The sequence below is a fragment of the Hipposideros armiger genome, unplaced genomic scaffold (genome assembly GCF_001890085.2).
Source record: "Hipposideros armiger isolate ML-2016 unplaced genomic scaffold, ASM189008v1 scaffold_430, whole genome shotgun sequence".
Classification (NCBI taxonomy): Eukaryota; Metazoa; Chordata; class Mammalia; order Chiroptera; family Hipposideridae; genus Hipposideros; species Hipposideros armiger.
Genome location: NW_017731780.1, coordinates 1,063,052 through 1,076,670, shown reverse-complemented (window position 1 = coordinate 1,076,670; position 13,619 = coordinate 1,063,052). Strand labels below are relative to the sequence as shown.

General features: G+C 37.5%; 1 protein-coding gene across 4 annotated transcripts in view; it reads right to left on the bottom strand.

The window, feature by feature from the left end:
* Window positions 1-13,619, bottom strand: part of MTMR7 (myotubularin related protein 7) — a 106,596-nt gene that overhangs the window by 49,216 nt on the left and 43,761 nt on the right. For all 4 annotated transcript variants that reach the window (XM_019664760.1, XM_019664761.1, XM_019664762.1 and 1 more), the window contains 3 exons: window positions 10,716-10,838; window positions 9,395-9,557; window positions 1,080-1,237 (listed from right to left, as the gene is read on the bottom strand). In XM_019664760.1, coding sequence (XP_019520305.1) covers window positions 1,080-1,237; window positions 9,395-9,557; window positions 10,716-10,838 — 444 coding nt within the window. The remainder of the gene's footprint in view (window positions 1-1,079; window positions 1,238-9,394; window positions 9,558-10,715; window positions 10,839-13,619) is intronic.

The following is a 13,619-nucleotide window of genomic DNA, read 5'->3' as shown; positions in this document are numbered from 1 at the left end:
GAAGAATTTTAATGTGGACAAAGATATAGGTACCAGGATATTCTCACTGTTATTTAAAATAATGAAAAATAATAAACTAAATGTCTAAAAATTGGAGGTTAGGTAGATAGAATATAATATAGCCACATTATGTAATATATAATGTTTTGAATATTATATGTATATATGTAGACAGGAAAATGCAATATGCTATTGAAGAAAGGCAGAACACAGGCATATGTAATATCATTCCATTTTTGTTATACAAATTCAAACAGTTCCTTTTCCTCTACATTTTCTAATTTTAAACAATGAAGTTCATTACTTATAGACTAAAAAAGTTATTAAACTACGCAGATGAGAAAAAATCAGAGGGAAAATTTTAAAACCTAATAAAAAACTGTTAGGGCAATGGATGATGGGTGATTTCATTTTTTTTTTCATTTTTCTTTTGTCTCGCCTTTGTAAATTCTCTGCAATGTTCTTACTTTTATCACGTCAGATACTTAAAAAATTAATAGGGAAATCAACACTGATTTCTAAGCCCATCATTAGGGAGAATATGGGATTAATTCTGCCACCCCCATTTCCCTTCCCTCCATATTTCTTTCTGCAAGTGTGGACACATTTCTCCACATTTCTCTAGGGAAAAGTCTCTTGGTGACCTTGTGTACCAATCAAGAGTTCAGTGAGTACAGAAGAGCTGGTGCCAAACTGCCATCAGCGTCTCTGCAACTTCCCCACTAATCACTCGCTGTACTATAAAAAGACTTAATGGGAGAAGAGGTCCTGGCCGGCTCTCCCGCTAACTGCTTGGCCATGAGGTCTGCCAATGGGCTAGTCTGGATTTCCATTTCTTCAACCATTAGAGGAAGAGTGTGGACGGGGTGGTCTCTAAGGTCCCCTTGCTCAAACTTTCTGATATTAGAAGGTAGGAAATACAGCTAGCAATAGCCAAGGGAGACTTAGAAATCCACATATTTATATCTATAAAGAGCTATAAAATCTAAAGGATATCAAGCAGAAGTCAGGCTAAGCTATGCAAAACCATGACTTCATTTGGATTAATGATCTGGCTTTCACTAAATGCTGCCACTTACTCTGTAGTCTCTATTCACATCACTGAGCTGCCAATCATCATTAGGGAGACCCATGCGCTTGTATTCTTCACTAAGATCAATCAGCATCCAACCTTGTTCTCTTTCTTCTTTATCCAGCTTGGGGTTGAATGAAAAGCAGTATAACTCCTCGTATTTCACTGCAAGAAAAGGGAGAATAAAGCCTAATCAAGCTCAATCAAAGCCAGAACCCAATCTCACCCAAACAACTCTGTCTGGGCTGGACCGCACTGAGAGGCCAGCCCAGCTGCTCATCCCTTGGAACCTCCCAGGATCACCTCATCTCTGTGGGCAGAGCCACCCATCTCCTCCCAGCAATGACATGAAGACCTTGGGACAACTGGACTCAACTTTGCAAGAGCTACTTTCATTTTAGAAACAAGGCCTTTTCCATTTTGTGCTTTTTTTTTAGTTGCTTTTGAAAACAAATATATTTTCCAGACCACATAAAATATGAAGCATAAATATTAATTAAGAATGTTCGTATCCATTAGACATTGAGAATTCAATTTGCTTATGTGTATCGAGCTTGGATTTGGAAGGACCTCTGGGAGATAGATAGAGGCCCAGGCAACTGCCACATTTTGGTGCTCATAGTATTAAAAAAGAAAACAGCTAGGGCTGGCCGAGTGGCTCAGTGGTTAAGAGCTCGCTCCAGAGTTTGAGCTCTGAGCAACAGTGGTTCAATTCCTGGCCCAAGCTGAGCAGCCGCTAAGCTGTCAACAGGTGGCAGGATGGCTCAGCTTAAAAAAAAAAAAAAAAGAAAAGAAAAAGAAAGAAAACAGCTGAAAAAGCTGTAAAATATATATAAATATTTGTACTGAAAACATTTGAGCTTTTAACAATTACACAAATGTCATAATTGTACTGCTCATATAATATTTATAGGAGTCACATAAAAATATCAATTCATAGTGCAAAAGGGGCTATGCACTTGGTCAAAAGAGGCAAGTCGAAAGATATATGATGAAAGTCTACTTTTAATTTCTGCCAGGATATGTTTGTCCTTAAGTATCACCTTTTATGCTTGTGAGGCCAGACCCAAACCCACACCACCACCACCACTAAGATATAAGATTTGGTTTTCTTGTTCAGGTTTTCTTTGTTGCAGGAAGCATCTGGGCCAGTGCTGTCCAACAGAAATGTAAGCAAGCCATACATGTCATTGAGAATATTCTTGTAGCCACATTAAAAAACTAAAAAGAAATAATGAAAGTTTACTAATATATTTTATTTAGCCCAATATATCCTAAATATTTTTATTTTAACATGTACATAATGTAAAATTTATTAATTGATATTTTGTGTATTTTGTTTTGTACTGTCTTTGAAATTCCATGTGTATTTCACACTTACCAGCACATTTTACCAGTTCATTCTAGCCGCACTTTAAGCTCTCAACAGCCACATGTGGCCAGTGGCTGCCATATTGGATAGTACAGACCTAAGTACTTCTGGTGATCATAAATCATGGCTGATAATGCGCTGAACCCTTGCTTCATCCCAGGTTTGTTCTAATTAAATGAATTAATCCATCTATTAATAGTAGGCTCCAGGATGGGCCTCCTTTTACAGAGGAGGAATCTGAGGCAAAGGTGGTTGAGAAATGTTCCCAGGGTCACACAGCTAGTAAATGGGGAGTCTGGATTTAAATTAGGCAATCTGGCTGTACAGTACCTGCTCCTAATCCCCACACATACTGCTCCTCCCAGGCAGATCTTTCTCTCCTCTCCCCAGATGGACCACTTTTGTATCTTTTCTTTCCATGTTCAATCCCCCTGTTCTTCCTGTTTTTCTCCAACAGATTTCTTTCTTCTCACAGGTTTCTTAGGCCCCCACATTTATTCCTTAATCTGTTTGTGGCGTTCCGCATGGACAAGTTAATGCCCCTGAATGTGTGTGTCAGGCCCTGTAAAGCCTCTCACCCCAGCAAAGGCCACGGGTACACACAGGCAGCCTGGGGTCAAAACTCAGTTTCAAGTGTGTTGTGATTACTATTGAGATGACTCATTTACAAGGAAGAAGAAAGCTAAGGATCATATGTGAAGTACCAGGCTTTTTCCTCAGACATGTACTCTTGTGAAAATGAAGTATCAAGACTGTGGCATATCAGTGAGATAAGCTGTATTTTATTTCAGTCTCTCTTGATGTCATATTTCTAAACTTCAAAATTTAGAATACTCATCAGTATTCTATTCTAATATATCTGTTGGTGTATATTTTCTTATTTGCTGAAATCGCCTTTCAGCAAATAAGAAAACATACACCAACAGGTTATATGCACACACAAACACAGAGTAGATACTTTCAGCAAAAAGTGTATCTTTGTATCTTAGCTAATTGAGCAGATGGCATATAAAATGGAGATTCTGTTCTGGGAACAGTTGGCTTGACATTGACGCATCTTTTCCATCACTAAGTACCATTTTCATGACTCAGGCTTCTGATATCATAATGTTAACCGCAAATGCAATTTGGCTTAAGATGCTAAAAGAACCTCTTGAGAAAGCCTCAGTTCCCTCAGTGAAAGAAAAGCTAATGAATATTAGTCATAATGAAAGTTAAGTTCTCTTTGTTAAATATTTACGAATAGGTTTAAAGGTAGAAGAAGAAATACATTCTATGGCTACTGATAGTTTTCTGTGTATGGGCTCATGCTTGTTGTCATTGGGAAGAGGCAAGGAAACTGTCCCTTTAAATTAAAGCAAGAATAATTTATAACAGACATTGAGAATATCGCTCTTGGACTAGGTAGGATACATTAGAATGGGGTACCACGGAAATTACAAAATATTTTCTTTCAGTTATTTTGCTCCCGCCCAATTCAAGTAAAATTCTACATGAGGGCAGAGAAACCTACACTTTTGTCAGTCAGTGCTCAGTCTTGTTAAAGCTTCTTACCCATAAGCCTTCAGCAGAGGACTGCCTACTTGGAGAAATTAAAAAGTACCATTAACATAGGTGCAAATTTTACTGACTGTTTCCCATTTACACTGTTCTGTTCCCCTCCCCTTCATCTCCTGACAAATACCTGGCAGAAGTTTCAGTAATTGGCAGGAAGGTAAGTTAAAAACAAGAATAGGCCTAGAGAAATCTCTAGTTCTTCACAGAATCGGCACTAAGAGAAAATATCTGTCTGCGTCAGGAAGGTCACATCCCTGATTTGTCACCCACTCTTAAAACAGACGTGTTAAATACTCCACTGGCTTTTCACATCACAAAGTCTGGGCTATCACATCCAACATAAAATATCTTTAGCTGTTAGTGACTGCAGGTTTCAACATGAGGTGCAATTAATTAAGGTCACATCCCAAGGGCCCCATTACTAGGAGACGAGAGCTCCTCCAGTAAGAAGCAAGTAGTCAACATGCCTTAGGCTGGGGAAGTAAACTGAAAGCGCACCTCTAAATAAAAAATTGTTTTCAGAAAAAGAGGAAATCATGCTTGTATTTACTTTATTGACCTACTTAAATCATATAATTGCTAAACAAAGGCAGACTCAAATATTTTTCTATCTATTCAGAAGGGAAAATGACAATTTCTAAAATACTAGCAGTAAATGAACAACGAGTAGCATTTTGGGTATGTTTCTAAAAAAGTCAAATCAGTGTCTTAGGACTAAGTAGACAGCATAAGCTAGACCCAAACATAGAGGTGCATGTTTTAACTGGCATTATTTTATTTTGGCACTGCTGTTCGTTGTGTACTCCTTAACAGAGGAGCGCGCGCCACTGTGATAGCTTCAACATCAATTGCTCTCATCAACTCCTTCTCTCTCAGATTATCCCACTTCCTAATTCCTAGAGAAGATTTACACCATCAAGTGGAATATCTTTCAACTTGGAATCACCAAGCCCACAAATGTCACTATCTCTGTATCTAACCTTTGCTCCTTCCTTCCCATAAAAAAGGGAAAGGGTGTTCATTGCGCCAAATAAGAGAGCTATGAGTAAATCGAAGCAATTAGGGAAGAAAGAAAAATAACCTAACTTGTTTCCCAGGTATCAGGCTAACGATTATGAAAACAGAATATTTAGGGGGAAAAATATGGGGGTGGGGGGGATTCTCATTATAGATTAACTGGGAGAAGTCAAAGGTAATTTAATATTAAAATCAAAAGTACTCTAAAAATCAAAAGGAAACTTGTAATGACCAATGGAAAACCTAAATAATACAATTATATTATTGATGTTTCCCTTACAATTTTTTTTTAATCTAAAGGAAAAACAAACATAAATCAGCATCAGCAAAATGTGAAGGGCGAGTAAAGGAAGGGAAAAGTCATCAGAAGGACACAAAATGTGGGGCTTTTTAGAACCAAACGGAAGCTAAATTGCTCCAGACTTTCTGCTTAATTCAGGCAGCTTAAAATAAATGAACTTGAAAACCATTTTACACAGTTATTATTGAATTTTGCATATAAAAATAAAAATAATCAGAACTTTCCTGTCTATTTTCAACAAACAAATGCTCAAATGAAACATGAGGACTATGAAAGCTAACGCTTAGTGAAACTAACTGCTGGACTCAGAGATTAGCATCACTAAAAAAAAAAAAAATCACCACTGTGAAAACGGCTTAAACAGCAATGACTTAGATGAGCACTGTAAAATGTCAAATGAAACAATTGTGAGATTTTTAAAAATCATAGTGAATAGAATAACTGGGGACTAAGATGAACTGAAAAAATAATTTAGTGAAAATGGGAAAATAAACAAAAGAGGGTTGAAATGTTAAAGGGCTCACAAACACGACAGAGGGAAAGATAATTATACAAAAATAAACAGCAGGAGGCAAATTAGAGGGAGGAGAAAAGAATGAACATGGAAAAAATGGAAGCCCTCTGAGAAATAGAGATCTTATAATCATTAAAATTTATGTTCTTACTAGTACATTGGATTTATGGGATTAACTTATTTTCTCATTTGGGCCACACCATTATGTTAAGTTATTTCTTTACTAAGAATTAAAGCGCTTATTGACTGCTTACACTATTTTTTTTTTACTGGGATCTTTATAGTCCATGAACAAATTCTTATAAATCTTAATTCATACAAAAGGCAAACCAATAAAATCTCACCAAGTTTTTAGTAATTTGATTTTTACTCTTATCCCAGAAATACTAATTCAGGGAAGAGAGAATATCAAGAGCTTTGGAAATATCTCCTTGACTTAAATGGACTCCTAAATATTTCTTCTTTGGGGGGGGGGGGAAAGTCCTCTACAGGACCTTGTGGTTAGCAGTGTCCATAAGGGAAGCTGAAAATATATGATTTGTGTTGGTCACTAACTGGAATAACCACAGAGAGCTATATTGTGCTACTAGAATTCAAAGTATACCTCCCACCCCCACCCGACACACACACACACACACACACACACACACACACACACACACACACCCCTCTCTTCTGGTAGACCTAGAGGACTGTGAGGTGTATTTTGTAAAAGATCCTCAAATGGTTCTGATAAGCCTCCCCTACCCCAGCTGAGACCCTCTCTATCTTTCCCCACTTCCACACAGATTCAAAACCCTACTTCCAAGGCTATAGGCTGTAATCTGTCCTAATTTTAGCATTGCCTTAACATTAAACTGTGAAAGTGCTTGGGTTCCATTTCATCTTCCCACACTTATTACAGTACTATGTTTTATGTGAACCATCATTTCTAATTCCAATGTTTCAAACTTCTGGTGGCTTTTAAAAAATCTTCTAAGGTTATGGCTTTAATTAATTACTATGGTTTCCTTTCTTGGCCTCTGACTACATCTAGCACCTAACTCCTAAAACTTCATCTTTATGAAAAAGTGTATAGTTTTTAAATTGGGGGAACACAGTGCTTTTCCTCCCTGGGGAACCTCACAATGCGAGTCCTGACGCTGGTTGTCATCAGGGGCCAGAGCCCTCACTGTCACTGTGATCTTCCAGCCAATTAGCCCTTTCCCAAGTCTCTGGGCTATTCCTAAATCCCATTAATGTGGTCAGAGCACATTTATTATCCAGTGACACAGAAAATGCTGGCGTACAACTGTCCTCACATTCTCGGTTGCATGAAACCTAACGTATATCTTCCCAGAACTCTGTTCCAATTATAGTGCCCCCTCTAAAAAGTTCAACTGCTTTTCTGGCTAACTCTGCAGTTTTTTTTTTTTCGACACACTAAGATGAAAAAGCTTCAACCAGCTGCTTTGAAAGAGGAACAAATAAAGTCAAAATCATCAGATTCTGACAGCTCCCTGGCACCATTTTCATTATGTAACTTTAGTTCTTAGTTATCTATAGATATGGTGATAGCATAAGAAACTGAAGACCCAACCAAATGCCTTGACAAGTTTATAATCAAACTTCTTGTCCTGAATCACAAAGCATTTAGCAAAGTGACTACAAGCCTATATGCTATTTCCTTATTAATGACTTCTGGGTATCACTACTATAAATATTACTTTACCATAAATGATCTCTTTTCACTGTATTCTCCAAAGAAACTTAGATGTGTATTTCTTTCAAGCAAAAGAACCCCACAGCTCACACAAGCCACACAAGGAGACAAGACACACTTTTTTAGAAACGTGTAGTAAGCTAGAAATCTGAAGACCCAAGATGAGGGATAATGAAAGTAACTGAGAGCACATACAAGGTGTGATCAAACAATATGGTGAATATTTAAATTAAAAAAAATTATTACAGTAAAAGACACATTGCCATGAATCCCCCTCATTTCAAGCATACTTACCCCATCGTTCTTGCCATTTTCTGAAGCAGTTCTAGAAGTTCTCTTTCCTGAGTGTCTTTAGTTGTGCTGTTGTGGCTGCCTCGATGTTCTGAATCAATTCAAACCATTTACCTTTCATGGTCATTTTGACTTTGGGGAAGAGCCAGAAGTCTCACGGTGCCAGATCCGGAGAATCAGGTGGATGAGGACACACCACAATGTTTTTATTTGACAGAAATTGCCATACCAGAAGTGATGTGTGACACAGAACATTGTCATGATGGAGGATGATTTATGGCACACTTCAAAACACACCTTCTATCAAACGTAGCTCACACTTGACTATTTGCACCAAACAACTTGAAACTTGTCACACACTGTTACTAAGGTTCAGTGCGTTGCTTCCCACATTGAAGATCCCGGCCTTTCCATTGGATGGCACTAAGCAGCAGCATTCACCGTATTTTGTGATCTCAACGGAATGGCTCTGTGTCACACATCGCTTCTGGTATGGCAATTTCTGTCACATAACAACATTACAGTGTGTCCTCATCCACCTTATTCGCCACATCTGGCACCGTGTGATCTCTGGCTCTTCCCCAAAGCCAAAATGATTCAGGACATTGAGGCAGGCACGACAGCACAACTAAAGACACTCAGGAAAGAGGACTTCCAGAAATGCTTCAGAAAGTGGCAAGAACAAGGGAATAAGTGTGTTTGAGGTGAGGGGGAGTATTTTGAGGGGGATTAATAGCAAAGTGTCTTTTACTGAAATACATTTTTTTTCAAACATTCACCATATCTTTTGATCATACCTCGTACTTTTCAACTTAATGAAACATTCTTCCCAGAAACCATAAGCAAGTTCTGTTTAGAAGAATCAACAGCATACTTTGAATATTCCCTGATGCTAATCTTGGGAAACATATATATTACTATTAAAAAGCAAAAGATACCAAATCTTAAAGGCCCCAAGAGAGAAAAAACTGCACTAGAACCATTTGAAATCAATGTTTTCTACACAAAATAATTTTTCAGTTTGATTTTAGAACTCAATCAAGGTGGCTCAATTATCAGAGTATCAAAAAACATAATTCTGAGATGATTTCACCCCAAAAGGAAAACACACTATAACCCCCACTGAGATAAAGTGAATACTAAGAAAAATGAAAGAGGTTTATATAGTAAATAACTCATAGAGAGACCCTAAAAGACAAGGAACTATACCATTCAGATTTCTTGGACTCATCTGAGGCCTGGGATATATAATTCCTAAAACACGACATAATTCTCAAGCACTATGCAAATTTCTTTTTATTATTATTATTATTATTAGTTTTGGGTGTACAAAACAATGCAATAGTTATCCTTTCACCCCTCACAAAGTGACAACCCCCCTCCCACATCCACTGTCCCCCCACCCCCGATATCATACATATCTATTACAATTCCATTGACTCCATTCCCACACTCTACTCCACATCCCATGACTATATATGTATTAAATTACCATGCAAATTTCTTGAATGTGATTTGTGAAATTTTTTGAGTGGGTCCATATTAAATGCCGAGTTCCTTTGCCCTACCTGGCCTTGCAAGGCGTATTAGAGAAATGTACACATCATGGCAATCTCTCTCCTGCGGTATGATGAGTTGTAATAGCTGGAAGTTCTTGCAACGAATAAGCAGAGGGCATCCAGTAGCTGTGGTTGCCTGCTTTTCAATGGTGGAAATCTGACTGTGAAGAATCTACAACCAAAAGTTAATGTGGATAAGCTAAGCACAAATAGCTGATAAGGATGACAAGAAGTAACACAGATTTCTGAGCCACACAGATAGACAAGAAACACTCCCCAACCTTCAGCTAGCTCAGCACCTGCACTCAGATGACAAGAACTGGGATGCGTGGGGAAAGAACCAACTGTCTAAATTTATCATTTTGTTTTTCAATGGCAAGCTTTCTGATCTCTAGGCTCATTATTTGAAGCCAACCATTCTGCATACAATTTTGTGCAAGTCCAGGTAAGTGAAAGTTTTTTGGTAGTCAAATGCTGATTGTAGTTAATAGCTAAAATTAAATAAAGTCATGAGAAGTTAGTAAAACAAATGTCTGCAATCACCAAAGTTAGAGACGACTCCACTGGGAGGGGCCACCATGCTCCTGAATTCCACATGGAATGCCCGAGTTCAATAGCAAGCTGGGCTTGTTGTTTTCTAAGCAGTTGGTGGTCAGTCAGGCTGCAGAAGAGATTTATTTGAAAGGAAATCATGCTGGAGGGCATTTCTGATGTTTCAGGAGGGTTTCTGCTCAGTTTTCCATGGCAGCATTTCTTTCTTTAAATCCCTCTCCAAGTCGTCCCTGCCACCCTGTGCTGAAAACATAACCATGTCTACAGAATCCAGGAAAGGTGAAATCTACAATTCAGGGGCTCTGGCTCTGGTCATACTCTGATAGTTGGTTGTCTATCTAAAATAATAACTATCTAACGGTCTCATTATTAAGTAGCATCAGTATTTGACACTGGGATTCTTCCCTAACTTTCTTTTTCTTTTTCTTTTATTTTGAAACTATAAGAAAAGTGGACACCACACAGTAAAATGACTGTATCTGGAATGCTGACATTATTAAATTGCTACCTGTCAGCTTTGACACGAAGCACTTGTTATCATTGGCTATTTCTATCTTTGATAATGGTCAAATAGTTGGTGTTTAAAATGAAGCAGCAGATCAAGTAGATTTGACTCTGTACAGAAAAAGGCAAAGGTCGCATTCCAAAAACAGTCCTCCAAACACACAAAACCAAAACCCCACCCACTGCACCCTGAGGACAAACAAAAGAATGGAGGCTCAAACTTTTTACTTCAAACAATGGAAAACATGTAAAGCTCAAAAGAAGGAACACATACCCATGTTTCTTTTCTTGTGTCAGTTGCATTTTCCACGAATATGACATGAGTAGCCGTCAAATACAAAGTACCAAGGGTTGCTTTTTTAGAAGATATTCGATCTACCAAGCGGACATTTTCAACCTAGGGAAATCAGTTTGACAGAGTTATAGTAAAGCACAAGAGGTAGGCACAAAAGTAAATAACAAGCAGGTAATCTTGTACTTAATCCAAAATATAAGTTTGAGAATTCTCCCAATAATAAACAAAATTTGTCCCTTAATTAGAACTCAGAATATGATTCTGTAAATCAAAAGATCAAAATTCACCCATTACTTAAATATTCCATTAAATGTACCACAAAAGATTTATAAACCCTATTCATTAAGGACATCCTTTCTGTATTTTAAATAGGTCAGCATTTTTATTTCACTGTAATTACATAATTCTAATTTAAGGCAGGAAGTGTATGTATCGAAGTTCTGAGTTTATACAATAACTATATATGAAGTTTTCTATTAAAAAGAAAACAATGTATTTATCTATGTGTTTCTCAGTTGTGAAAATGGTCTCAAGGCTGTCTGCTTCCACATAAATGAGCACGAAATGTAAATACACATCTGGGAGCAAAAAGTGTCAGAGAATGTTCTGCATGTATACAAGGAAAACCTCCCAAATTAAGATGCTCGCATTCATTTATAATACAATCCCTCTAATAAATGGAAGTCTCACCACGGAGCTAACTGGAACTGCTTGGAGAGATTTCTGGAAACATTTTTTTATCAAGTATATATCTCTTACATGCAAAGCAGTTTCAAGGTTATATGCACTGGGATCATTAAAACATGAAATGTAATGGGAATGACAAGACAATCTCTACAGGGCAAGTGAAAACTGAAGCAATGATGACTCTAAAAAGGCAGAGCCAGATGAACATGCGTATAATGATGGAACGCTCAGCAATGTTACCTGCTACTACCGCCAAGGAGCAACTGCCTAGAGACAGACACTGGCTCAACCCTCAACCCTCATGTCAGGATGTTTTCTTGCTTCCAAGAGGCTGCAGAGGGATTAGTGAATTGTATCTGCTCCATTCTTTAGCCTAATGTAGATGCTTTGGTCCTGGTGTAACCGGAGAGCCGGCAGCTTTTCAATGACTCCAGGGAAGACCTCGGTGGGGAGCCGACCTAACGAACACTCCTCAGGACAACTCCAAGGGCAAACAGTACTCAGGACACCCAAAGCCTAAGTCTCCTCCTAGCCCTTTGCACCAAACCAGCCTTTGGAAAAGAGCACTTAAAGATGCCATTCCACTTCCCAATTTCCAGGGATGTAAGGAGGTAAATAAAAAATGGGGTATTTAAAATATTTTCTTTAGTCATACCATTCCTTCTGGGGTGGTTGCAGACTTCCCAAGGCCTTGTATGTTATGAATGGCTATACATCTTAAAGATGTCCATTCAAGAACAGTGTCCTTAACCCATCAGCTTACAGTTTGAAAACAGTATTTTGTTTGTTACTGATGTGCTCCACACTCTTTCATAAGTTTGTATGCTGTCTCTTTTGAAAATCATCTTCATATCCTTGGTTTACTTTTCTACCAGCTGATCATCACTTATATATTTATAAGAACTGTTTACACATATAGTTAGGATAGTAGTCCATGGCTTAATTTTTATGTGTGTTTTATAACTGCCTCTCTACCAAATGTTTTTACTGATTCTAATAATTTTTCAAAAAAGTCTCACGGATGTTCTGAGTAGAGAGGAATATTTTCTGTAATAATTTGTCTCTTCCTTTCTAGTATTTATACCTCTTTTTCCCCTTTGTTTAATGACATTAACTAGAACCTTCAGAATAACAGTAACAGCAGTCACTCATGTTTTTGCTTATTTTTTCAATAACAGCTTTATTGAGCTATAACTCATATTCCATACAATTCACCCATTTAAAGTATGCTAGTCAATGGTTTTAAGTATATTCACAGCGCTGTGCATATCATCACTGTGCAACTATTATCACAATCAATTTTAGAACATTTTTTATCACCCCAAAAAGAAACCCTGTACCCATTAGCAGTCACCGTTCATTTCTCCTCCAACCACCTTAGCACTAGGCAACCAACAATCTACTTTTTGTCTCTATGGATTTGACTATTCTGGACATTCCATATAAACAGAACCATACAATATATTGTACTTTGTGGCTGCTTTCTTTCAATTTGCATAATTATTTTCAATCTATGTTTCAATTCAAATTCATCCATTTGGAGATTTTATCAGTACTTCATTTCTTTTTATTGCCCAATAATATTCCATTATATGGATATACCACATTTTATTTATCCATCTGTCAGTTGATGAACATTTGGGTTGTTTCTACTTTTCGGCTATTGTCAATAATGTAGCTATGAACATTCTTGTACAAGTGCTTGTGAGGACATGGGTTTTCATTTCTCTTGGGTATACATACATACTCATATACACCAAGGGATTGAATTTCTGGATCAGATGGTAACTCTTTGTTTAACCTTTTTAGAAACTCCCAGGCTGTTTTCCAAAGTGGCTGTCCCATTTTACACTCCCATCACCATTGTATGAGGGTTCCAGCTTTCCCACATCTTTGCAAGCACTTGTGATAATCTTTTTATTACAACCATCCTACTAGGAGTGAGATGATATCTCATTGTGACTTTGATTTGCATTTCCCTGATGGCTAATGATGTTGAACATTTTTTCATATGCACCTGGTTTTTAAAGGGAACACTTCCAATGTTTACCATTGGGCTTGATGTTGACAATTTTTAAAATCACATTATGGAAGTGACCTATTCTTAGTTTACTAAGAGTTCTGACTTTTGAAAATCAGGAACGAACATTATATCTTTTTAATATGTATTTGGATATTTGCTTTTTTACTTTAGTC